This window comes from Macrobrachium rosenbergii, chromosome 3 (assembly GCF_040412425.1).
Source record: "Macrobrachium rosenbergii isolate ZJJX-2024 chromosome 3, ASM4041242v1, whole genome shotgun sequence".
Taxonomy (NCBI): Eukaryota; Metazoa; Arthropoda; class Malacostraca; order Decapoda; family Palaemonidae; genus Macrobrachium; species Macrobrachium rosenbergii.
In genome coordinates, this window is record NC_089743.1 from 22,848,974 (window position 1) to 22,875,077 (window position 26,104).

Sequence of the window (26,104 nt, forward strand, 5' to 3'; positions counted from 1 at the left end):
CGTTGTGTGTGTGTGTGTGTGTGTGTGTGTGTGTGTGTGTGTGTGTGTGTGTGTGTGTGTGTGTGTGTGTGTGTGGTTGGGGGTAGCTACCGCTGGCCAAAACCCCCAACCCCACCCCCATTCTCACCTAAAAGGTCTACTTTCTGAGAAAGTCCAATCAGAGAGATTATCTGGCATTTTTTCCGCTTTTTCGACGACTAGGAAAAGTTTTTATTTTTTATTTTTTCATATTATGATACTAAAGCCCAACATGATGTGGATTTGTTTCTTCTTAATAAATTAGTATTTTGACTACCATTCCTATCTCATTTCTTCTCTATCCAATTTTTCTGTTTGAACTTTATTACTGGTTGTTGATGGATCAGCTTTGCACATTATGATTAACTGTTTTTGTACTGTAATTGTTTGATGTCTTTCTCAGTCAGTTAACCTATGTTAATGAAAATACATGTCCATGTTCACGACTATGCGTTGAACTTACAACGTGACAATGGAGTTACAAATTTGGTGGCAGGCTTAGCTTATGAAAATCAATTTAAAGAAAATCAGTTAAGAGAAATTAAAAGAAATTATACAAATAAAAAAAACGTGAAGAGAGAAGTCAAAGAAAAGTCAGCTCTGAAAATCCATAGGAAATCTTAGGAAAATATAAGAGATTAAAAAAATAGCGTAGATCAGCAGAGCTAAATCGAGCACTCTAGAGAACAGATTAAAGGGGGAAAAACGACATGTTTGTTTTGTGAAATGGTAAATAAAGATTGAGAGCATTGTTTACTCTGTTGCCTAACTTACAACAATATTAGGAACAGACCTATTGCAAAGATGAATACGAACTAAAAGCTAACTCCGAATGGGAATGAATTTACCAAAAAAATATGGTAATATAGAGAAAATAAACTAAAGCAAGCGCAAGGGCAAACTTGAACGCTCGAAGGAGCCGTTTCAAGGACTCGTACCTCTTAGAATTACTACTATTTAAGGTTTTGGCTTTGAGAGCATCAGTGTCCACATTTCTCGATATATAGTTCTACCAAAGTTAAAAAGTCAAATAGGAAAGTACCCTGCAGCATCAGATAAATAACTTCAACTCGTGAATAATAGCCCAAACGAATAAGAGGTCCAAGGTAGGCTACCGTTATGCTGGTTTGTTGCCCAGGATATTTTTTGCGCTTAGCCAAGACTAATCATTATTATATTTGGGTTTGAAAATATAATTTTCCCATTTTATTGTGATCTGAACTTTCCTGACATCCGTCAGAAATGAGTAGTGTACTTTAAGACAGAATCCTCTTTTAGAGATACATAGTGGACCCCACCTATCCTACATTTCTGGGGACCACAGTGGGGAAGTAAGGTTTGTGGGTGGGGGGAAACCACTCAGTGAGGGAAATAAGCCAAGGCTACAAGGACCTGAATCCCATTGATAGTTCTCACATAGGCTAGTTTAAAGTAAGTTCATGCATTATTTTTAAACTAATATCGTGCACAAAGCTAAGGACTTGGGGCCAGTTTTGAGAACGACTGGAGCATGCTTTAGCCTAACACTTCCACGATGTGGGAGCTTATCCTGGTCCATTATTTCCGCTTGGGGGGTGTCCAGGGTGATAGGGACAAAAACCCCCTCCTTCTGGCCAGGGTCAGGGAAAGGGAGTTCGGGTCGTTTCAGCCATAAGTCATTTAGGCCCTAAGCACGTTTACTTGCAAAATGGGCGCCGTGTATAGTACCAGCCCCTTGGGGATGTACGTAAAACATAAAATAATAACGGTAAACACCATAAACAAAACGGTAAATACCATAAACATAACGTCTTACATTGTTTTGGATGTTATGGCCGAAACGACCAGGACCAAGGGAAAGGTGCCCTAAGTCAGGTTAGGAAGGCAAGGTCCGGGTAGGTAGAACTAAGTATTAACTCCATGTCAGGTATTACCTTGGAAAGAGACCTTTTCTATAGTATTTTGGTTGCTTATCAAGAATTTACCACCATTATATGTTGCTCAGTTATATTTAACGGTAATTTATATATTAGCTCCACGCCTGTTTTTACCTTTTCAACTGGTTTTTTCTACACTTTTAGGGGTTCTGATACTGGCGGTGCATCTGTTTGTTGTCGGCCAAATGGAATGTCCCATATGCTAACAAGTTATTGCACTTGCCGGACGGGATATGAACCGTTTGAAACAGACGTAGCCGTGCTCTGTCTTGTGAAGATCACATATGGAAACCCCTTGTTGGATGGACTTTAGGGGTTAATTACAGGTTAATTACACTCGAGCACCAAAAATTAAAGGTAAATTCATAATTAGTAACCAAAAAACTGTAGAAAAAGTTAAGTTAGAAGGCAGTCGCCGCCGTGGAGCTACTATATAGTTCTACCTAATTAACTTGTAATTAATCTCAGAACTGATTATTTTTTGCTATTGTGCATGTGCAGTGTTATAGAGGAACTTCTGGTAAAAAGTGGAGTTTCCTTCACTGGGGATTGCCCCCCGGCTAAGTAACACAGCCTACTAGGTTAGGTTAGGTTAGGGTACGTGAGGGTACGTTAGGTTAGTATGGTTCCTTTTATAGGCTAACAGATTTTCCTTCTTGAACATATGGATCCCTAATGTCTCTTGCTCCATACAGTCTGTGCAGAGCTAATACTTAGAACTACCTCCAGCTAGATCAGGACATAGTATTTAAGGAAAGGTTAGGTTTTTTTGCTGATTGACCCTGTGTCCATTGTTGTCAAATAGCTCAGGACCTGGTACTCTAGGTTAGATGAGGTGTGGTTTGTTAGGTCATTTGCAAATGAGACAAACTTCAGAAATGCTAAAAGCACACACTAAAACATAGAAAAATTATATTTCAAGTCCAAAATGTAATAAGCAAAGACTGAACATTGCTAGTTTTCAGTTCCTCAGCAAACTGCCTAATTTATAGGCTAGGTCTAGGTTATGTTTCACATATTTTTCTGACTAGACCTACTTATGCTTTTATGGTTTTTGACCATTGTTAGGTGTGTAGGTGCAAATTACTCCTGCTCCCCATCCTAACCTGATCTAGGCACTAAATCATAGTAAAATTCATGGTTACATCCTAAGCTGTCTTGGGGTATTGGGTCCTATGGTACCACATTAAATAATAGTAAAGTTCATTGTTACATCCTAACCTATCATAGGGTACTGGGTCCTATGGTACCTCCTTAGCATACCTCAGTATTGTAAGGAGGGTCATGTGTGCTATGAAAGTTTCAATTATTGCCTGTGCTTCTTTGGATCTTAATAACATAGGAAGTAGAGGGTCACTCTGAACTAACTGAATATAGAGTTTAGGCCAAAGGCCAAGCGCTGGGACCTATGAGGTTATTCATTACTGAAATGGAAATTGATAATAAAAATGTTTGAAAGGTGTAACAGGAGGGAAACCTTGCAGCTGCGCTATGAATCAGTTGTGAGGAGAGGGTAGAAAATAAGATGGAAGAAAGAGAAGGGTCACTCTGTTGATTAGCTTTGCTGTGTGTTTTTAGTAATTTAACTTGTAAAGCTTCAGTACAGTAATCTTTCAGTTATCAGCATTGCCATTATTTGGAAATCAACATTATCTGAGACATCCTGGCCAGGAACCAAGACCCCAAATATGTATGAAAAACTGCTCTCCGATGGTTGGCAATGCTGATCGGCCTCAGGAAAATGTTGGTAACACTCCTTACACTCATAAACAGACCGAGAAAGGATTATAGGGGGTTGGGGAGGCCTGGAGAATTTTCCATGGGGGCGGGGTTGTGGGTTGGATAGCTAGGTGCCATGGGAGAGGAGGGCCAATAAGGCTGCGTAGAGGGACTCACTTAGAGAAGGGGTTGTTTTTGAAGGTGGGTGGAGCTGGGGAGCTCTTTCCCAGGTTGGGAGGGGGTGGGGATGCAGTGTTGGATGGGTGAAGAGGGGGCTAGGTAGATGTCTGACTAGCTAGAGCTTGTTTTGTTTCGCATTATTACCTTTGTGATTTTTTTATTTTATATTTTATGCTATTCTTATTTAGTATATGTTGTTGTATTATCTAAGTTTTAGTTTTCTGTAAAAGAAATGTATTGAGATTGCTATTTGTCTGTCCATCCACACTTTTTCTGTCTGCCCTCAGATCTTAAAAACTAATGAGGCTAGAGGGCTGCAAACTGGTATGTTGATCATCCACCCTTGAGTCATTGCAGCTCTCTAGCTTGAGAGTTTCATACAGCATTATACGCTGTACAGAAAACTCTATTGTTTGGCGCATTTTTTACTTGTTTATTTTTGCAACCTGAAAGGTAAACGCACTCGTGTCATAGGGTACGTACATACACACATTCAATCATTTGCTGGTGTTGGTGAACTTGCTAGAGCTTGTTTTGTTTTGTGTTTCTATATAAGTAACTTACCAAGTAATTACATAGCTATCTATTTCTATTAACTGGCAGCTAAAATTTGAAAATTTGCGGTAGTGATTCTTTTGTTTTGTTTTTGGTGTAAGTAGCTAGCCCCACCCACTTTTGGGGAAGAAGAGGAACAACACAGCAAGAAGGATCAATTTGTTTCTGCCAGCTTTCAACGAAGGCTGTGAGCAGTAGCTTAAATTTTGGACTTTCGTAGGCTTTATTGGTTATTTTCCCTGAAGTATCAGTGAAGTATTTTCGATCCTTTGGTTGCCTTTCAGCATTTATTTAGTCAGGTTGACTTTTAAGACAGTTGACAGAATTTTGACTTTTTTTCCTTTTGAGACTAAATTTTCAACTTGGTTTTGACGATGTCCGACGCAAGTATGTACTGCTAGCACTTGATATTGCAGCAAAGGCTGCATTATGAGATTGACTTGTGCCAAATACAATTTGCATACTGTATGTTCTGGTTGCTCTATAGATCTTTCTTGTGCTGAATGTGTTGACTGGGGCCCTAGACAATGGAAAGGAAGAAGAGGAACAACACAGCAAGAAGGATCAATTTATATCTGCCGGCTTTCGACGAAGGTTGTGAGCAGTAGCTTAAATTTTGGACTTTCATAGGCTTTACTGGTTATTTTCCCTGAAGTATCAGTGAAGTATTTTCAATCCTTTGGTTGCCTTTCAGCATTTATTTAGTCAGGTTGACTTTTAGACAGTTTACAGAATTTTGACTTCTTTCCCTTTTGAGACTAAATTTTCAACTAGGTTTTGACGATGTCCGACGCATCACCCAAGCAAATGAATGACATAGACAAAGTTTCAAGTAGGCCCTTGTCAGAGGATGGAATCTTGTATGGACTGTCAACTTTACATGCCTGGATAAGATCTGTGGAATGCTGTTTACATCTATCATACAAAATACCTATAAAGAAATGGCAAGCAAGAACAAAGAAGAAAAGGCAAAGGTTCAGGAACGGAAATCCAGAATACTAAAGGCCTTCCGTGATCAAACAGGGTTAGTGATAGATATGCCAAAGCAATCAGGCTTTGGTACATCAAATGATGGAAATACCACTAGAGGAGTTTTTCAACTTGCTGGGATCAGCCACAACGTGGCTGACACCCAGGGCACTGATACCAGACACCAGACATCTCTAATGCCTAGTAAAGATCCTCCATCCATACAGGGCTCCAAGGTTCCGACCTGGAGGCTCATTCCTGTTGTGGTAGCAACGTCATCCGGGACACACTCCAGTGCCCCGGTCGATCCACACACAGGTCTGCTTGACCTGTGGCCCTGAAGGTTCTTACCCCTGGGGTCCAATGAACCCGTGCTGCCACAATAAGCTGTCACGGTCCCGGACCAAGGTGCGGCCTACAGAGAGAGAGAGAGTGGGTATGCAACGTGCAGACATTGCTCCCTACGCCCGAGTCCCCGACCCAGGATGCGGCTTCCTTGAGCCGCACCTTGGATGTTCGGAGGGTCGGATCCTGAGTCAGCAATACCAACCCCAGGGTTTGCAAGCCAGAGAGAACAGTAGAGGCCTCAGCCTGGAAGAAAAATCTTGCATGTTGGGACAGACCATGCTCTTGCATGACGGGGCACGATCATTCTCCCGGGGCAGTCCCCGCTCACGTTTACGTGAGCGAATCTACTCTCCTCGGGATAGCTCTTGCGCACATTCGCAAGGGCGTTTATGCTCTCCCAGGGACAACCCCCGTTCATCTTTGTGGCAGCTCAGGCCTGAGTGTTAGCGACTTTTTGTTAGCACTGGCAAGACTAAGAAAGAGGTGTCCAAGAACACAGTATCTTTTTGGCTGCATGAGACTATCAAATGGGCATACTCAACATCAAACGAGGAGGACTCGAGTACGTTCTGGCCCATAGCTCACGAAGTTAGGGGTATTGCGCCCTCCCTCACATTCAAGAAGAACCAGTCGGTACATCAGGTGCTGAGAGTAGGAGTACGGTTGAGTCAGACGACGTTCACCTCCTTTTCCCTGAGGGACATTGTCCATAGGTCCTAGGATACCTTTTCCTTAGGTCCTGTGGTGGCTGCTCAACAAGCTGTGTAGCTCATCCAGTTCCCGTAGCAGAACAGGTAGCATCTGGTCTAAGATGTACGGTAGTAGAAGTGAAAGTGTGTGTGTGTGTGACTGGTCTCTCTCCTTTACCTTTCTTGTACCTTCCTTTCATGGCGGGCAGAGGATAGGTTTCCAGACCGACATATGCTGGATGGACACAGATGCAGGTGAGTGATCAGCCTTTCTATTTTTTTCATTGTTATGACCTAATAGAAGCAAATCCTGCCCTCTCTCTAGCAAGGGGAGAGAGGATGGACAATAAAACTAACCGGTTACTTATCTTAGCTTTATTGTCTCCGACATAATGTTCTTCCAAGCCTTTTTTTGGAGTAATGCTGCTTTCACACCCATTACTTTTAAAAGCCCAGAAGTCTGACAGTCAAGCACACTTTTGTTCCCCTGATCAGAGACATGGGACTGATTCCTTCGCTCGACATTACACGACCAGGAAAAAGTCCTAGGTGAGGCGAACCTCCAGTCGGTTAGGGAGTCTACTCAGATCCTCCCACCTATCAGTAAGACTTCCTATGTAAAGACTGATGGTTTGTATTCATGTAGGAACAAATGACAAATTTTAAAAGTAATTTGTATTTTTACATAAGTAACTTACCCAGTAATTGCATAGCTATTAGTTTCTTTTAACCGGCAGCTCAAAATTTTGAAATTGTGGGTCACGCTAGTTTGTTTTGGTTATGGCGACGTGCCCCACCCACTTTTGGGTGTAAGAGAAGGTACAGTTTGTCTCTGCCGGCTGTGGTTGAAGGACTGTGGTTGGCAGCAGCTCGAATTTTCGAATATATACTTTGCTGGTTGTTTGCCTTATCTTCAATTGGTGAAGTATTTATACTCTATCGGCGCCTTCATGGCGATTTAGGCGTTGTCCCCTACGTTGCCAAATGTACTTCTCTCGAGTTTTTAAAGGCCTACCCTTCCCATTTACCCCTTTTAATCCGTGCTTCTGTCAAGGAGGTTTAACCTCCTTGGCGTTTGTTAATGTCTCCTGGGAGCAGTATACTTCTTTGTGTTCCCTATTGCCTCGACACTCCTTCGAAAATATTTCCATTCTCCCAGGTCTCTGTTTTTCATATAGGCCTCATTGAATCTCTTTTTGGACCTTCCTTGTGATTATCTCACGCTACTGGACTTCCACACTTTTAATTTACTTGTTTTTGTGTCAATTTACTGTGCATATACAGTATATGTGTCTATAAACATACATACTGTATATGTAGGCTATATATATATATATATATATATATGAGTCCCGTATCACTGGTTCGACCCCATGGGACGGTGGACTTATTATCAACTAAAAATTCCCCTTCGGTAATATATATGAAAATATATTATTTCCGAGGTAGAGAGAGAGGATATTAAAGGAGAGCTAGGCATTCTGATTGTATATTGAATGTAGACAGATAAGTGATAAATAAATATACATAGGTTACATAAATAAGATATATATATATATATTTAATTTATCATCTATTCATAATATGGTCCTTCGTTTCTTTCCAGTTAGAGTATTCATAACATTTTTCTATTCATATATCTTCTTTTGAAACAGACTTAGTCCAGGTTTGACAGACTAAGAGAGCGCAATAAATTCATTGTTTTTTTTTTGATTTTGTATCTATTTTTTATCATTATAACATACAAGATACCTTTGCATGAATTTCCAGTACCCGATGAAAAATATTTCTATTGTGTTTTAACGCGTCTTTGATTATATCAAGCGTTGGTACTTCCATCCTTACATAAAAACAGTTCTAAAAACGCTCTTGTCGAAATTGACATCTGTCACGGTTCTCGGTTGATGCTTCTCCCGTTCCAGGAAAATTGCTGTGCCACATCTCTCTTCCGTATCTTTGCCTTCTTTGCAAATCCTGCTGATTGTTCTCTCCGGTATCATTGTTGCTTCTGAGGCGCGTTGCAGTGTTTTTCTGATATCCACAATGGGTCCACGGTTTGCCTTTTCTTTAGAAAAGTACTTAACGACCCTATGAACGATTTCTCGAGCCTGTGGATAAAGATTAATGCGGGAACGAGGACTTCCTTCCATGTTGTTTGTTAGGCGACAGACTCCTTAATGAGTCAGTGAGTGTTTTGACTGAGCTTCCCTTGTGGAGGCACGGGCTGTTTGACATCTTTATGCCCTGAGGTCAGCTTAACACGTGAGAGAGGAACTGGCAGCGCTGGAAATTTTTTTGTCACGTTTAAGAATAAACGTGTTGTTTTATTGTTGTTAAATGCTAGAAAATTACGAGGGCCTTTAATAATTGGCAAAAATTGATTAGCAACCAATTATATTTGTGTTGTATAACTTATGCTGCCTTCATATACCACACAACGTGAGTGGGAATATTTGATGTGGCAGCGCCGGTAACCTCCCATGCCCTGCCCTTTTCGCCATGAAGGAGCCTGTGGAGTATAGTAGTTCTAGTATTGGGTACTGCAGCAAAGGCTGCAATTCTAGACTAACTAAAGAATCTTACGACTCGCACACTGTTTGTATTCTATGTAGGGGACAAACATGTTCAGTAGATTTACCTTGTGAGCAGTGTAATGACTGGGATATTAAGAAGTGGAAGACTTTAGATGCACATCTCGAGAAACTAGCTAGAGATAGGCAGAGGAAAGCTATTGCTAGGGAATCTAGTGAAGCTGTAGCTAGTCAGGATTCATCCACTAAGCTGGATGCAATTGCACCTGTAATTTCTTCCGATCCCATTCCATCTCCTCCACCTGTGCAACCCTCTCCTTTACCTGGCTGTCACGTCTCTGACCCCAACACCATTGCCAGTCCGGAGTCGAAAATTGACACGCGCTCTGAAGTGATTGTGCATTCGATCGCTAAATTAGCATCATCGGTGAAAGTGCTTATGGATAAAAGTGAGTCAGAGCGCCTTGTGGCGCCCATTGCAAGTGCAGTTGTAGTGGAAGAGGTGGCTGTTGGCCGATTCTCCTAGGCCAAGGCCCCTGATATACTCCCCAGCGCCTGGGTTGGTGGGGTCTGCCCCCAAGTCATCGCCCCCTTGGCTCAGTCTGTTGATGAATCCCAGACTACAACCAAAGGCCATTGGAAAGGCCTTCAAGTGAGTGCTCACTGTATGTCCTCCAGCTCTAAAGATTTTAGTCCCAGGTGCGCATGGTGCTATGCGGACAAGTCATGCCTGCTAAAGTGTCGTGCAGTGGAGTTTGAGATTTCTTTCCCCTGTTCCTTGTAAGAAGGGCAAGGATTCAGCGTGCCTGTCGTGTAGTCACTGGGATACCCCAGAACAGTTCTCTGCTTCTGACGATGGTCGTAAATTGGCGCCTAAGCGCCTTGTGGCGTGGAGACATTCGTCGGGTAAAGGGGTTACTGCATCAGGAGTTGCGCACCCAGCACCTTCATCTTTACATTCAGCATCAGCAACCAGCATCGAAGCCCCCAAACTCCTGTTTGCGGTTGAGCGCCCACTGGCGCCCGTTCACCAACAAATTTTGCTATTGGCTCCCATCTCTACAGCGCCCCCCGAGCATCCATTGGCGCCCGCTCCTCCACCGCTTCTTAGTAGTGTCATCTCGGACGTTGTTCCTCCTCCAATTGACCTGATTCAGAGCAAACTGGGTAATATTCTCAGTTTGCTTCAGAAGCCTCCTCCTACAGCTCAGATGACAGCGGACTTATTGCTTTCTCCTGTCTCTTCTGAGGAAGAGGTTCCATAGCAAGATGCTCCTTCGTTGGTGTACTCTGCGCTGTTAAGGTTTCTGCTAGCGACTTATCCAAGCTTCTTTTCGCCAGCTACTCCTTCTGTTCCTGCTTCGACTTTCTATATGGAACCCCCCTCAGTCGGTTCTTCGAAATTACCGAATTTGGTTCTTTCCTCTTCAGCAAAGAAGGCACTGGATAAAGTAGAAGGGTGGTTTTCTGAGAAGAGGGAACAAGGCAAAGCAGTTTTTTGTTTCCCAGCTTCCAAGTTATCTAGATCGAGCTACAGGAGAGTATTGGCTTCCCTAGCGAAATGGCTTCGTTCGATGGAGATAAAGATCTCCCTATATCTAGACGACTGGCTACTATGTTCCCGCTTGAAAGATCAATGTATGGAGGACATTCGCGTGACTCTTCTCTTGGCTCAAGAATTGGGCCTTCTCATCAATCGGGACAAGTCTTTCCTGATGCCTTCTCAGGAGATTCCTTATTTAGGGATGACGATCAACTCTCAGAATTTTCGGGTTTTTCCAGTCCGAAGAGAATAGAAAAGTGTCTCCAGACAGTGGAAGAATTTCTGAATCTAAACTTTTGCATGGCCAATCAGTGGATGAGTCTTTTAGGTACCCTCTCATCCATGGAACAATTCGTCACTCTGGGAAGACTTCACTTGAGACCTCTCCAGTTCTTCCTCAGGGCCAGCTGGAACAGGAAAAAGTTCCCGGACTCATTCGTGTTCCCGATAACGATGGAAATCAAGGAGGATCTTCGTTGGTGGAATTCCAGGAAGAGACTATCAGAAGGGAAATCTCTTCATCCTCTGAACCTCAGACTAGAGTTCTTTTCAGATGTGTTGAACCTAGGTTGAGGAGCTCTTAGGATTGAAAGAAGTTTCAGGGACCTGGTCTCAGGAACAGTAAAACTGGCACGTCAACGTAAAAGAATTACAGGTGATATTTCTGGGCCTACAGTGCTTTGCTTCAGAAATTCAGGGGAGGACAGTAGCAGTGCATTCAGACAACACGACGGCACTGGCATACATCAAGAAATAAGGAGGAAACCACTCTTTCTCCCTGTGCGAAGCGGCAAGGGACCTTCTTCTTTGGTTACATCAGAACGACACTCAAGTGACAACACGTTTTATCCAGGGGAGACTCAACGTTCTCGTGGACGAATTGAGCCGTCAAAGACAGATCCTTCCCACAGAATGGACATTAGACCCATTGGTTTGTCTGGATCTGTGGAGGCTCTGGGGGAAACCCATGATAGATTTGTTCATGTCCTCCAGAAATCACAGACTTCCTCTCATCTGCTCACCAGTTCCAGATCCCTTGCCATGGGCAGCTGATGCAATGTTACACAGAATTGGTCCAATCCAACAAAGATCTGTATGCCTTTCCCCCATTCAGTTTAGTGAGGCAAGTCATCAATAAATTCCGGTCTCATCAAAACCTATCCATGATCTTGATAGCCCCCTTCTGGCCAGCAAGAAAGTGGTTCCCGGATCTACTAGAACTTCTTGCGGACTTCCTGAGACTGCTGCCACAGAAGCAACAACTTCTCAGGCAACCTCACTTCTGTCGGTTCCACCAAGACTGTCAGGCGACTGCTCCGAAAGAAGGGCTTTTCAAGAGCGGCTGCAGACGCAATTGCGAAGTGTAGAAGACAGTCTTGAGACAAAGTCTACCAGGCAAAATGGTCCATCTTAAGGTCCTGGTGCAGACAAAATAACGTGTCCTCTTCTGAGACCTCTGTAGCAGAAATAGCGGACTTTCTTCTGTTCCTACGCTCCGCTAAAGGACTTTCCACCTCTACCATTAAAGGATGCAGAGCTATGCTTAGCTCAGTTTTCTGCCATAAAGGAATGGACTTATCATCAAATCAGGATTTGTCTGACCTTATTAAGTCCTTTGACACTGCAAAGCTTAAAGAAAAACCTTTGCTGTCCTGGAACTTAGAGGTGGTTCTTAAGTGGCTTTCCAGTTCATGGTTTGAGCTCATGCAATCTATCTCCTTAAGGGATCTAACCAGGAAACTTTTTCTGGTTGCCTTGGCCACCGCTAAGAGGTCCAGTGAAATCCATGCTTTACACAGAAACATAGGATTTTCTCAGGGGAATGCAGTTTGCTCCTTTTCCCTAGACTTTCTGGCTAAGAGCGAATCACCATCGAATCCCTGGCCTCGTTTTTTTACGATCAAGAACTTGCCTGAGATAGTGGGGCTGTCTGAAGAAGAAAGAACTTTCTTAAGTTTTATCTTCACAGAATAAAGGACATTCGTGGTACCTCAGGAAACCTTTGGTTTTTTGTGAAATATCCCTATAGACCCTTGTCTAAGAATGCTCTGGCATTTTTTCTAAGGAATCTGATTTCCGAAGCACATTCCATGGTGAACGAAGACTCACTCTCCTCTTTCAAGGTAAAACCCCATGAGATAAGAGCAGTTGCTACGTCTTTGGCATTTAAGTGCAATTTATCCCTCATGTCAGTTGTGCAAGCGGCATTTTGGAGGTGCAAGTCGGTGTTTGCATCGTATTATTTAAGGGATATCGAGACTACTTACGATCAATGCAGTACCTTGGGTCCATTTTACATGGCTGGCGTGGTGTTGGGGAAGGAAACATAGAAAGCAATGTCCTTTCTTTAATATCTTCGCCTTGCTTAGGGTGTTGAGTTTTGGGGAGCCTGGGAGTACTATGTACTTGGAGTACCCTCCAGTCTTTTGGTTTTACGGTTGGGTATTGGTGTTTTTTAATTTGATTTTTTGGTGGTTATGGTGACTATTTAATCTGGTTATTTTGTGTGGTACTGCACCCTGGGCAGGGGCATCTTGTTGTACTTTGCTAGCCCTCGGGAATTAGTCCATCGCTACAAAGCACCCACTGTAGTAGTAGGCCCTCAAGGCTTTGAGTGCCAACCAGAGCCAGTATCTACCTGTAGCAGCTCCCTTATCAGGTAAGGTTCAACAACATTGATTCAATGTTAGCAAATTTCTATTCTCAAACTCATAACTATTAATAATGTTTTGGGATAGATATGTCCAACATTCCCATCTCCATTCAATGTGGGAATCAGCTATGTAATTGTACTTGGCCACTGAATTGTGTCATTTGTGAGAGAGAGAGAAAAAGAAGAGTTTACATTTTTTAAAGTGTATTTATGTAGTACATTGTATTTTGTTACAAATATGGGAAAAAAAATGGTAGGTAGTTGCCTTTTGCATAAAGGTTTCAGTTTGCAGTGTGGTGGTTGATGTTTATAAGTATATTGAGTTTTTACAGTCTGTGGTATTGACAAGGGAAAGTTAGGAAGGGTATGGAGTTGCCCTTGAACGCCCCTAGATTTTTTTTTACTCATATCCGGATTTTGCCCTTATCTGATGGCCCCTTGGTTCTATTAATCTGGATTATTGAAGGATAACTTATATAGAAATAAAATTTTAGAAGTATTTGTTCCTGATGAAATACAAACCAGACCCTTTTGACATATGAGTATTCCTCATTGCAAGCTGTCAGTAGTCTTTGAAGCTTGCTAACAAGGTGTGTAATTGGTAGTGCTTTAGGCTATTTGGGTGAGTGGGGGCAATTCCCCACTCACCTGCCATAAGCCAACGCTTTCTTCATCTTGGGTCAACAACTGTCTTCTGCTGTGCTCATTTTCTGACATCCTCATTGAGGCTGTAACTTTAATATTCGTTGATGAATATGGAATGTGTTTTGATTATTTGATGGATGTTGCCAAAAAGAGTGTTTTAGCAGCATAGATTTACAGGCTGTGAATAGGTGTGTGGCCACTTTTTGTCGTCCGTTAGTGTTGATCCTCACCATTTTTATTTGTTTTGCAAGGGTAGGACTTGCAGTCCCTACTCTTCTTGCAAGGAGTGTGTAATTTGGTCCCCTTTGCAGTGGAAGAGGTTTTACAAGTAATGCAGGAAGGATGAGATGCTTTTGTAATAGGTGCAAACTTTGTGGTACTGTCATAAAAGGAACCAACCTCTTACACAAGAGGGTTGCTGCCCTTTTGTTATTACATGCAGGAACCAGAAATAGGTGTGCAAGAACGCATTTTTTGGGGGGCCTTTGCAAAGCAAACAGGTGGGTGTACAGGTCATTCTGTGAAAAGGATGATCTTCCAGTCTAGGTGAGAGCTCACACAGTCAGAAGCTTTGCCTTGTTTCTCAGGTAATAAGGACAGGTGTCTGGTGGTGCCAGACTACCTTTACTTCATTTACATTTTACCCACAAACCTTTGGACTTCTTAGTACAGTGGTGGCTCCTCATCAGGTTGTATCACCCACAAACCTTTGGACTTCTGCAGTCAGGCTAAGTATGTGCTGTAAAAGGCCATGATGCAGGTAAGTTTCAAAATTGAACATCCTATTGTAGAACTGTGGCTCATAAGGTTCAACTCCATCTGCTCTCCCTTGTAACAAGGAATGGGGTGGTGAGGGGTGGTAAACCTATTATCTACACCTTTCTGCTTGGGTAATGCATGATTCTCTGAAATTTTCCTGGAGTAAGAATCCAGACACATCTCACTTTGGCTCAGGGCCTTAACCTTTCATCCTTATGCCAGGTTGCTTAGAAGGTTACAGGAGTTATGATCCCTTGTAAGACTACCCTTCTAGCTAAGGAGCAAGTCTTTCTACATAAATAATGATTGCTAGTAGGCCTGTAGGAACAAATAACAAAATTGAAAAGTAATTTGCATTTTTCATAGGTGTACAAACCAGAGTCTGGTATCATAATCCCACCTCAACTATGTCACATTGTCCTGGATGTTAAAGGAAAAAATGCTGTCATATGGCAGTGAGGGGGGGACTCCTGTACTCACCTACCTATCACCAATTACGGTAACACCTTGTTACCAAGCTTCATTGACTGTTTTCAGCTTGTGCTGAGGAATGCTCCTACTTAAAGACTGTGGTTTGTGTACTTATGAAAACATGAATTACTTTTAAAATCTGGTATAGTATTCAGGTGACAGGCAAGTACTTTACAGTAATCTAACCCACTGTTACCTATCACAGGAACCAGTAAAATTATTGTTGAAGTAATTTATCAGAGCTGTAAAGTTTACTAAAAGTGGTACTCATACATATTGTATATAGGCAGGTATCAGAACTAAAGCAGAATAGATTGAAACAAGTACAGTATGTAGATTTACATTTATTGATGTTCAAAATATTGCCTAGCAAAATATTTTTGTATGACAGTGACTGGTAAAATATTGCTGTAATGGAGGATAATACCAGTGCAGGGATAAAAACAAAAATGTTAAAGTGTTAAATAGTAACCCCTTAAAAACATACCCTTTGACTAAGTGGTAATGTTTTGTGGATACTGTATTACTGCTGTCACAAAGAACATATGCAAGAATTAAATCTATGAATTCCAAATCAGATGATATACTTACTTAGAGATGAGGAATTTACGAAGATATTACCATAGGATCTTATAGTCTTCTGTGTTCACAGGTAAATGGCAGCACCAATGAGTCAAAAAGAATATTTAAAGAAATATTTAAGTGGTGGTGATGATGGCGAGAAGAAAAAGAAAAAGAAGAAAAAAAAGGATAAGTCCGCCATGGGTATGCAGAGTAAAGGGTAGGTATGGCAGGTTTTGTACAATATTTCTTTTCTTCCTCGTACTTTGTATATCTAAACTCTGTCTTGTAAATATTCTTTGGCATGGCTTGAAATTGATTATTTATTTACTTTGTGTACAACAGTCAAGGTAACCATATAATTTTCCCAATAAAAACACATGATACTTTGATTGCAGTATCAAAAATAAAGTTGGTGTCATTCCAGTGCATTAATTGTTTTGTGGGATGTAATCAATGCAGTTGGACTTATTTATGTATTGCTCTTTTGTTAAGATGTGTTTTTATGTAAAAATTTAAAATTCTTTTACTTATACCATTGACAATTTGTGATGAAGTCAATTACACTTCAATTTATGTTTCAGGAACTCATTCTAGGGCTAAATGTATTAACCAAATGAGTACAAAGTATGTAAATTGAACCTTACTGCTGCTCCAGTTCACAATTTTGGACCCAGAAATACAGTTGTTGAAAGAAAATCCAGTGCCTTACATCCCAGAAAAGTTCCTTTTTCTCACCTCTGAATGTGCTTTGTAGTCCATGATTATAGCCCAGTTTTGGAAATTGGTCATTGTCTTCATGTATTCTATTTTAATCACACTTGCAGTCCTATATCCTTCCAGAGTTTATTTATACTCATCATAATTATTTTTTAATCTTTTCTTCCCGAGCCAAGGAATGTGTGTCATCATCTGTGATTTGTGTTAAAGAAGGTGCATTTCTCTGGTCAGAGTGTCAATATAGTGTATCACAGACTTCCTTGCCAACCTTTCCTGAGACGGACTCTTTTCAGTCTCTGCAGTAAAAGGGTATTGCTTAGCTGTCATAGGTCTTTAATCTGAAGGGGTTAGATCTCTCCACGTATTTAGGCTAATGAGAACTTTGAAAAGTTACCTTCCTTGGAAATTTGGCCTCCCAGGTGGGACATGTCCCTTTTTCTGCAGAGCCTCTGTCACATGATATGGACTAAGACCTTACTGTCAAGACTTTTTTTTTCTTAGCTTAGCCTTTGCGAAAAGGGTGGGGGAGTTGTATAAGCCTGCCCTATCTCGTTCAGCTTAAAGGGATGGGGATCTCTCATTTTTCTTTTATTCCTGAGTTTCTGGTGAAAACTCAGTACCTGTTAGCTCCAGACAAGAGATTTGAGTTTATCTATCCCCTCCCTCCAAGACTTCATGGGTGGCAGCCCAGATGAGTTGCTTGTTGACTACTATCTGAACTGGGCCAACTCCCAGAGGCTGGAATGTAAAAGTCTTTTCATTAGTATAGGTAAGCACAAGAAGGAGTTTAGCAAAACCCTTTTTTTTCTGGCTTTGTGAGGTAATCAGGGAGGCCTGTGAATCCTCAGAAGAGGAGGTTGGCCTCTTACTTGCTCAAGAGCACATAAAGTTAAGGTTGTGAGGCTATCCCTTGCTTTTCAGATGAACTTTTTGGTATTTGAAATATAGAAGGCAGGTGACTACCTTTGCATCATTTTATGTGAGAAACATTGTCCACAAATCTCTGGGTACCTTCAACAAGGTGTGAAAACCCCTGAGCTCCATTCAGATAGGAAATTATATCATCCAATTACCCAAAGTGTAGTGTAAGTCTTGAGGTGTGAATATTGAGTGACTGGACTCTCCTGCCATCCATGTCCACCTTTTGAGAGCAGCATCTAGGCCAAAGTAACTGGTGAAGTCAGACAGGATTTAAGTAAGTACACATCAGGTATCTAATTCTGGTACTAGTTGCTAGGTTGCTTCTCCCTCAGTCCTTCATCTTTTAACAAGGGGGGTGATGTGGTAGAGCTTATTCTAAACCCATTACTTTGTAATAGCCAGAATTAAGATACCTTCCAACATGAAGTCTCTTACAGAAGATGTCATGGTTCTCTGAAGTTCTGTGCTAGAGCACCTTCCATGATAGTACATATTCAACTCCAGTCAGTTGCAGGAATTACCTCCCATCTAAGGGGTAAGTCTCCTACATACAAGGCAATAGTTTGTATTTCTCTAAGAAGAAGTAAAAGAATTTAAAAATAATTTGTATTTTTAATAGATACGGTATATAAACCATACCTTTTTATATGTTTCAACCCACCTCATTTGTCCCCTTCTGTCCTTACAGCCAAAGCCCATATAACAGGCTGTGGTTTGTAAACCTATAAAAATACAATTTACCTTTAAAATTTATTGTTTTGTTTTGAAAGTATTGTAAGCTGATTCACAAACATTTTTAATTAGAACCACTTGAACGCAAGGATTCTGTGATAATTAAACACAAGGATTCTGTGATAATTTGCATGCAATTTTTTCTCTCACTGAACAAGGGTTTTTAAATATCTAACTTCCCTGGTAGTTACATATATATAGCTTTATCCCGCCGATTCGTCGCACGCACGGCAGAAATTCAAAATTCGCGGCAATCGCCGATAGATGGCCAGGTGGCCATACCTGAGCGCCCTCTACTAGGTACCTAGAACCATTCCCAATTGTCCTCAGAAATTCCCTGCCGTCGTTCTAGTCAACACGTTGGAAATTCGCTCTTTTTTGGTTTACTTTGTCTACTTTGGTGAAGTACCCATTGTTTGGTTTTTCGTTTTTGGCTTTCGCTGATATTAATTTTCCCTGGATTTCTCTTTCTCTCTGTCAATTAGTTTGTAGGTTTCCGGTTTGGAACTTGCTTTTGAATTCTCAAGATGGCTGACTCTGTTGTTAGAATGTGTATGAGGGGATGCAAGACCCGGCTTCCTAAGGCTGCCCTTGATCCCCACACTGTATGTAAGAAATGCAGAGGTCATGTGTGTACATTTGATAATAGATGTAAAGAGTGCGAACGTTTGTCTGAGAGAGAATGGAGAGAATATGATTGCTATGTACAGCGATTGGAGAAGGACAGAATTAGGAGAGCTAGATCTTCGAGTGTTCTGTCAGCTAGGTCTTCTGATAGTCAAGTCCTTTCTAACTTGTCTGATTCTAATATTCCTGATCCTAGCCCTAAGGTAGTAGTACCCGTTCCGCCGACGGAAGCGGAGGTAAGTAACCCATCCTTGAAGGATATTATGAATGCTATTTCTGCCTTGGGAGTTTCAGTACAATCCCTTACTTCGGATAGAGAAGTGATGTGGGGGGCAGTGCATAGTTTACAACAAAAGTTCAGTGACTGTTAGTGCAGTGGAGGGTGCGTCCGTTCGTGTCTGTCACGCTCCTAGCCCTAGGCCTCTTCCATGCTCCCCAACCGCTGGGAGAAGGAACGCCGACAGGCCAAGGGAGGTGAGAGATGTTGAACAACGATCGGACGTCCCCTTGAGCGATCCTGTTGACGCATCCCAGGACGCTCCCCCTCGCCGCAGGAAAGGCGAGATGAGGACGTGTTCTTCATCTTCGGATGACGCTAGACCCAAACGTGGATGGCGTCGATCTCAGATTTCTAGACCTATCAAGAGACGCAGGTCCCCCGTCACGCTCCAACAACCCTCTTGCAGCAAATGGAGCTCTCCTGAGAAATTCCTATCGGAAGAAGACGACGTTTCCGCGCCTAAACAGAGGCGTAAGACGCAGAACTCATCGGAGGAAGAAGACGTGTACATCACTTCAGTTCACGCTTCTCCCCCACCCCCAGATTGGGGCGTGTCGCAAACGGCGTCACCACCTCATCCTCGTAGGATCCCAGCCAAAGTTTCCGAGGTTGTAGAAGTTCGTCCAGTGCCATCTCCAGTTGTTCCTCAGCAGCAAGCGGCACCACAAGTCAAGTTTTTGTCAAAAATGCAGCAGTCCCTTGTGTCTCTTTTCGATTCTTACAAGTCGCAAGGACTGAGAGAAAAACCACACGGAAAGGAACCTAAGGACATCAACAGACCCAAGAAGAGGGTAAGACAAGAGTTAGAACAGCAAGACGCTAACAACAAGGAAGACGCGGATTCGCTGCAGGTTGCAGCTCTCATAAACGCTTCCTTGCAGCAAGCCGCAAGCGTGACGGGAGGTGACAAGGTTCGTGACGCTCCCTCGCAGCAAGCTGGGCGCATGCGTGACGCATGCAAACATGACGTCACACACGATTCCCCACTGCTTTCGACATCTCCTCTCGCAGCAAGCTGGGCGCATGCGTGACGCATGCAAACATGTCGTTACCACGATTCCCCACTCGCTCGACATCGGATATAGCTAATCCTTTGGAAGAGATCTCGGAGGAAGAGACGCAAGAAACTCTTCATGCTGCAGATCTGAAGAGACTACTTTCGCTGTTGGCGGACTTATTTCCCAATGATTTTCAACAGCCCGTACCTCGGATTCTGCTCCCTCGCAGTTTTGATGGGGAGACCCCAAAAGTCTTCTTCCTTCAAGAAGACAGTATTAGCAAAATCAGTGAAGAAAGCCTTTTCAACACTGAATGGCTGGATTTTGAAGAAGAAAGAACAGGGAAGGACAACTTTTTCTTTTCCCCCGACTAGGTTGGCTTCTAGATCTAGCGTGTGGTATGAGACTGGGGAAGCTCTCGGCTTGGGAGTTCCTGCCTCCTCCCAAGGGGACTTCTCCTGACTCGTAGACACTTCGCGTAGAACAGCCTTGTCAAAGGCCAAGGTTTTGTGGTCCACTTCGGAATTGGACCACTTGCTGAAGGGCATCTTCAGAACAATTGAAGTCTTCAGCTTGATGGATTGGACTCTCGCAGCTCTCGCAGAGGTCACAGATGAGAGGAACGACTCGCAGATGCACCTTATTACCTGTCTCGATAAAGCCGTGAGGGACGGGACGGTCGAGCTCTCTGCCCTTTTCACAGCAGGTGTCATTAAGAAGAGAGCTATGCTGTGTTCGTTCCTTACGTCAGGAGTGACTCTCGCTCAGAGATCAGAGCTTTTGTATGCTCCCTTAACCAAACAACTCTTCCCTTCAGAGCTGGTGAAGGATTTATCAGCAGCTCTTGCACAGCAATCAACGCAAGATCTGATTACAAGGACTGCTAGGAAGGTTCTCCCGGCAAACTTTTTAGCCAGGAAGGAGAAGGAGGCGCCTCCTACGCGTCAGCCCTTTCGTGGGAGAGCACTTTCGAGAGGGAGTCAGAGAATGGCTTCTGGAGGACAACCTCGTAAGAACCCCAAGCAACAACCGAAACCCAGGAAGTGAACACAACATCCTCCAGACACAAGTGGGAGCCAGATTATCCCACTTCTGGCAAGAGTGGAGCCAAAGGGGAGCGGACGACTGGACAGTCGAAGTTTTGAAGGAAGGATACAAGATCCCCTTCCTAAGGAAACCTCCTCTTTCACCAGAGCCGTTAGAGTTGACAACTACTTGCTCGGGGAGCAAAGCAGTAGCTCTTCAGGAACAGGTGACCCAGATGCTATCAAAATCATCAATAGAAGAGGTAAAGGACCTCTCGTCAGGGGGGTTTTACAACAGACTTTTTCTGGTACCCAAGAACTCGGGGGGTTGGAGACCAGTTCTGGACGTAAGTCCATTGAACAAGTACATAAGCAAAGTCAAGTTTGCTATGGAGACATCTGCGTCAGTCCTAGCAGGCACCAGACAAGAAAACTGGATGGTCTCGATAGACCTACAGGACGCGTATTTTCACGTACCAATTCACCCGAACTACAGAAAATATCTGAGGTTTGTGCATCTCGGGACAACTTATCAGTTCAGAGCACTTTGTTTTGGACTGAACACGGCTCCTTACGTTTTCTCACGAGTGGCATCGAACGTAGCTCGCTGGTTACATCTAAAAGGAATACGGATATCGATGTACCTGGACGACTGGCTAATCAGAGCCAGATCACAAGCAAAGTGTCTGGAGGATCTTCGAGTGACAATGAAGTTGATACAACAGTTAGGACTAGTAATAAATCTAGCCAAATCACAGCTAACGCCTTCACAAGACATCATTTACCTGGGGATGAGAATTCAGTCAGTAGTTTTTCGGGCTTTTCCAGCCCCGAAACGCATTCTGGATTGCCTGGAAAAGGTGAAGCTCTTTTAGGAGATGGACCTGTTCGGCGAGGGAGTGGATGAGTCTGCTGGGGACCCTCTCCTCGATCGAACAATTCGTCCCCTGGGCAGACTACATCTACGTCCACTTCAGTTCCATTTGTCAAACTTTTGGAAAAGAGGCCAAGATCTAGAGAAGTGGATTCCAATCCTCTGGGAATCAAAAATCATTTGAGTTGGTGGAACGACCCCAACAAACTACAAAAGGCCTCGAACTTCAACAGAAGAACCCGACCTAGTGTTGTATTCAGGCGATCAGACGTGGGGTGGGGTGCAACGCTGGGGAAGGGCGAGATCTCAGGTCTGTGGGAAAACTATCAGAAGAAATGGCATATAAACGTCAAGGAACTGGTGGCCATTCATCTAGCGCTAGTCCACTTTCAGGAGAAGGTCCAGAACAAGATAGTACAGGTCAACGCAGACAACACCACAGCGTTGGCCTACATCAAGAAACAGGGTGGCACTCGTTCGGATTCCCTTTACGAGGCAGCAAAGGATCTCCTGTTGTGGGCAGAAGCAAACAATTTAACTCTGATCACCCGCTTCATAGAGGGAGAGAAGAACGTCAGAGCGGATCTCCTCAGCAGAGGAAGACAGGTTCTCTCGACAGAATGGACCTTACATCACGAGGTGTGCAACAGGCTTTGGAATCTGTGGGGAGAACCGTCAATAGACCTATTTGCAACACAGAGAACGAAGAGGTTACCAGTCTACTGTTCTCCAGTCCCAGACCAGGAAGCAGTGGCAGTGGACGCCTTCCTCATAGATTGGGGGGGACTAAACACATACGCTTTTCCCCCGTTCAAGATCCTAGACAGAGTCATGAAGAAGTTCAGGGAGTCGAACGACGCCCGCATGACCCTGATAGCTCCTTTTTGGCCCATGAGACCATGGATCACAGAGGTGATGGAGTAGCTAGTAGACACCCCCAGGTCGTTACCTTGTCGGATCGATCTACTCAGACAGCCGCATATAGAGAGATACCATCAAAATCTCACTCTCAACCTAACTGCCTTTCGACTATCGAAAAGCTGGCAAGAGCGAAGGGCTTTTCAAGGGAAGCTGCAAGGGCTATCGCGAGAGCGAGGAGAACGTCCACACTCAAGGTGTACCAATCAAAATGGGACGTATTCAGGGAGTGGTGCAGAAATAACATTTCCTCTTCCAGTACCTCTATAACTCAAATGGCAGATTTTCTGCTGCATTTAAAAGTCCAAGGAAACCTAGCAGTATCAACCATCAAGGGATACCGCAGCATGCTTGCTTCTGTCTTCCGTCACAGAAATCTTGACGTGTCGGGAGACAAAGACCTCATGGACCTCATAAGGTCTTTTGAGACGGTTAAAAGGAAGGACAACCCGACCCCCTCTTGGAATTTGGACGTAGTCCTAAAGTTTTTAACCTCGAGCAGGTTTGAACCTCTCGATAAGGCTTCATGGAAGGATCTCACTAAGAAGACCCTTTTCCTGGTTGCGTTGGCTACTGCCAAGAGGGTAGGAGAATTACAAGCCTTTAGCAAGAAGGTAGGCTTCCATGGGGAGAATGCAGTCTGCTCTCTACAACTAGGTTTCCTCGCTAAAAATGAGAACCCGTCTCAACCATGGCCCAGATCCTTTACCATACCGGGGCTGTCTCATTTAGTAGGACGGGAAAAGGAGAGAGGCCTTTGTCCAGTTAGGGCCCTAAAATTTTATCTACAGAGGACCAGAAACATGAGAGGTCAGTCGGACAACCTCTGGTGCTCGGTGAAGAAACCTTCGTTGCCCTTATCAAAGAATGCTCTGGCATTCTTTATCAAGGATTTAATAAGGGAAGCTCACCAAAACTGTGACGAGAAAAACTTCCCAATCCTCAAAGTCAAAGCTCATGAAGTAAGAGCTGTGGCAACTTCGATGGCTTTTAGACATAATAAGTCGATGAAATCGATTTTGGAAGCGACATCCTGGCGAAGCAAGTCTATCTTCGCAGATTGTTACCTTAAAGAAGTACAGACCCAATATGAGGATTGTTGTTCCCTAGGTCCGTCCGTTGCCTCCGGTGCCGTAGTTGGAGAAGGTACTACTGCCTCTAACATATAACCTTATACCCTTGCCTTTTCTTGATTTGAACTCGCAGGTTGTCTGTGAAGGTTGTTGCAACCTTCCACAGTCTGGGGTTGCAAGTCTAAGTTAGGTTTTATGGAGTGTGTTTTTAGTGATTTTAGTGGGTCAGGTGGTCAGCTCTTTGTCCATGGCTATGCCAGGATAGCAAGGGTGGTGGTCTAGTCATGTTAAGGTCGAGGACCGTGTGACAGCCCCATAGAGACTTTCTACAGCCCCCTGGATGGGTCGCTGGGTTTCTCAAGGAATGCAGGCGAATGAGGCAGGATAACTATGAAGCCAGCTTCCTTATCAGGTAAGAACCAGAGTATGGTTACAGCTAATATATAGTTAGTAATTATACGAATTCCCAACGGTGTTTTGGTTCTCTAACCCACCACCAAGGATGTCAATCAGCTATATATATGTAACTACCAGGGAAGTTAGATATTTAAAAATGGTATTTTCATTTTAAAATAAGTTTTTAAATATACTTACCTGGTAGTTACATATATAAAAGGTCCCTCCCTCCTCCCCTCTGAGAACAGGGGCATGGAATTTCTGAGGACAATTGGGAATGGTTCTAGGTACCTAGTAGAGGGCGCTCAGGTATGGCCACCTGGCCATCTATCGGCGATTGCCGAATTTTGAATTTCTGCCGTGCTTGTATGAAATCGGCTGGATAAAGCTATATATATGTAACTACCAGGTAAGTATATTTAAAAACTTATTTTAAAATGAAAATACCATTTTCCATTAATACCTACATGTATACCTGGAGGCAAGCTGTATTAATCACTATTAATTAATTACCAAATTTGGAAAGTTTTGGGGATCTAAGTTTCCATGATATCTTAGAAAACTTATTTTTATATAAGTAATAACTTACTAAGTAATTACATACCTATAGTTTGTAACTAGTATGGCAGCTAAAATTTTAAAATTTGCGGTAGCGATTCTTTTGTTTTGGTGTAGGTAGCTAGTCCTACCCACTTTTGGGAAAGAGATGAACAACTCAGCAAAGAACTTCAATTTGTTTCTGCCAGCTTACAATGAAGGTTTTTAGCTCTTAGTGATAGTTTTTTTCTTAAAAGACCTTAGTTTCTCAAGATCAGACTGATTTTTCCATATAAGACTTTTGGTAGCCGACTTGTTTTTGATGATGTCCAATGCAAGTAAGTCTTCCACTCGTTATTGCAGTAAAGGCCACAATACAAGGTTAACTTCAGCAAAGTATGACTTGCATACCATTTGCATAGATTGCAGTGGTCAGGTTTGTTCTTTAACATTACCGTGTGAGGAATGCATAAATTGGGATCCTAAGCAGTGGAAAACTTTAAGTTCTCATCAATCTAAATTAGAGAAGGATAGGAAGGGAAAAGCATCTACTGTATTAGGAATGACAATAAGACCACAGCTGGTCAGGAATCTGATAAGTCTTCTACTAATGTTGATGTGCCTATCATTTCTGTTCCTGTAATATCCCCTATTCCCAGCTCTTCAGCTGTACCATCTGATCCTTTACCCAGCTCCCACACTTCCGACCCCAATGCCATTGCCAACCTGGAGTCAAGATTTGACTGTAAGTTTGAATTAATTATGGAGTCTATGGCCTAATTAGGGTCTTTGGTTCGAGTCCTAATGGACCAAGTGAATAAAGGCGGTGTTAAGAGTGCAAGTGAAGTGCTAGTGGAGGAGCTGGCTGCCCGTCCCACTGACTCTCCTAGGCAAAGGTCCCTGGCACACTCCTCTGAACCTGGGAGAAGTCATACCAGAGGCCCAAGAGAGGTTGGTGGGTTCTGCCCACTGGTAGTCGGGCCCTCAGTCGTTCCTGTTGTAAAGTCCCAGAGCACAACAGACAGCCATTGGGAGGGCATCTTTTCATAGGTGCATTGTCTTTCCACAAGTTCAGAGGCGTCTAGCCCTGAAAACAGGTGCCATTGGTGCTCTAGTGATAAATCCAGGCCACTGAAAAGGCCAGCAGTGGACGTATCCTGCACCCCTCAGGTGCCTACTAAGAAATCTCACGCTGCGGCGCTTAAGGAGCCTTCATGCAGTTTTTGGGACAGTCCCAAATGTTTTTCTCCAGTGTGTCCGGATGCGAAACGTTGAGTATAGGAGCCTAAGTAGTATCTTCAGTGTATAGATGCAACCGTTCTGTTTCACCTGTCAATGCTGCAGTGTCTGAGCACCCGTTGGCGCCCGATGTGTCAGTAACTCCAGAGGGCCCAGTAGCGCCTAAGCACCCAGTGACTTCCCAGCGCCAAGTAGCTTCTGAGCACC

The 26,104-nt window shown here is 43.2% G+C and overlaps 1 protein-coding gene across 1 annotated transcript in view; it reads left to right on the forward strand.

The window, feature by feature from the left end:
- Nucleotides 1–927: 927 nt before the first annotated feature.
- Nucleotides 928–26,104, forward strand: part of LOC136853056 (BUD13 homolog) — a 33,533-nt gene continuing 8,356 nt past the window's right edge. Inside the window, 3 exon segments of the mRNA XM_067128294.1 lie at nucleotides 928–1,124; nucleotides 2,079–2,291; nucleotides 15,649–15,777. Coding sequence (XP_066984395.1) covers nucleotides 15,653–15,777 — 125 coding nt within the window. The 5' untranslated portion in view covers nucleotides 928–1,124; nucleotides 2,079–2,291; nucleotides 15,649–15,652.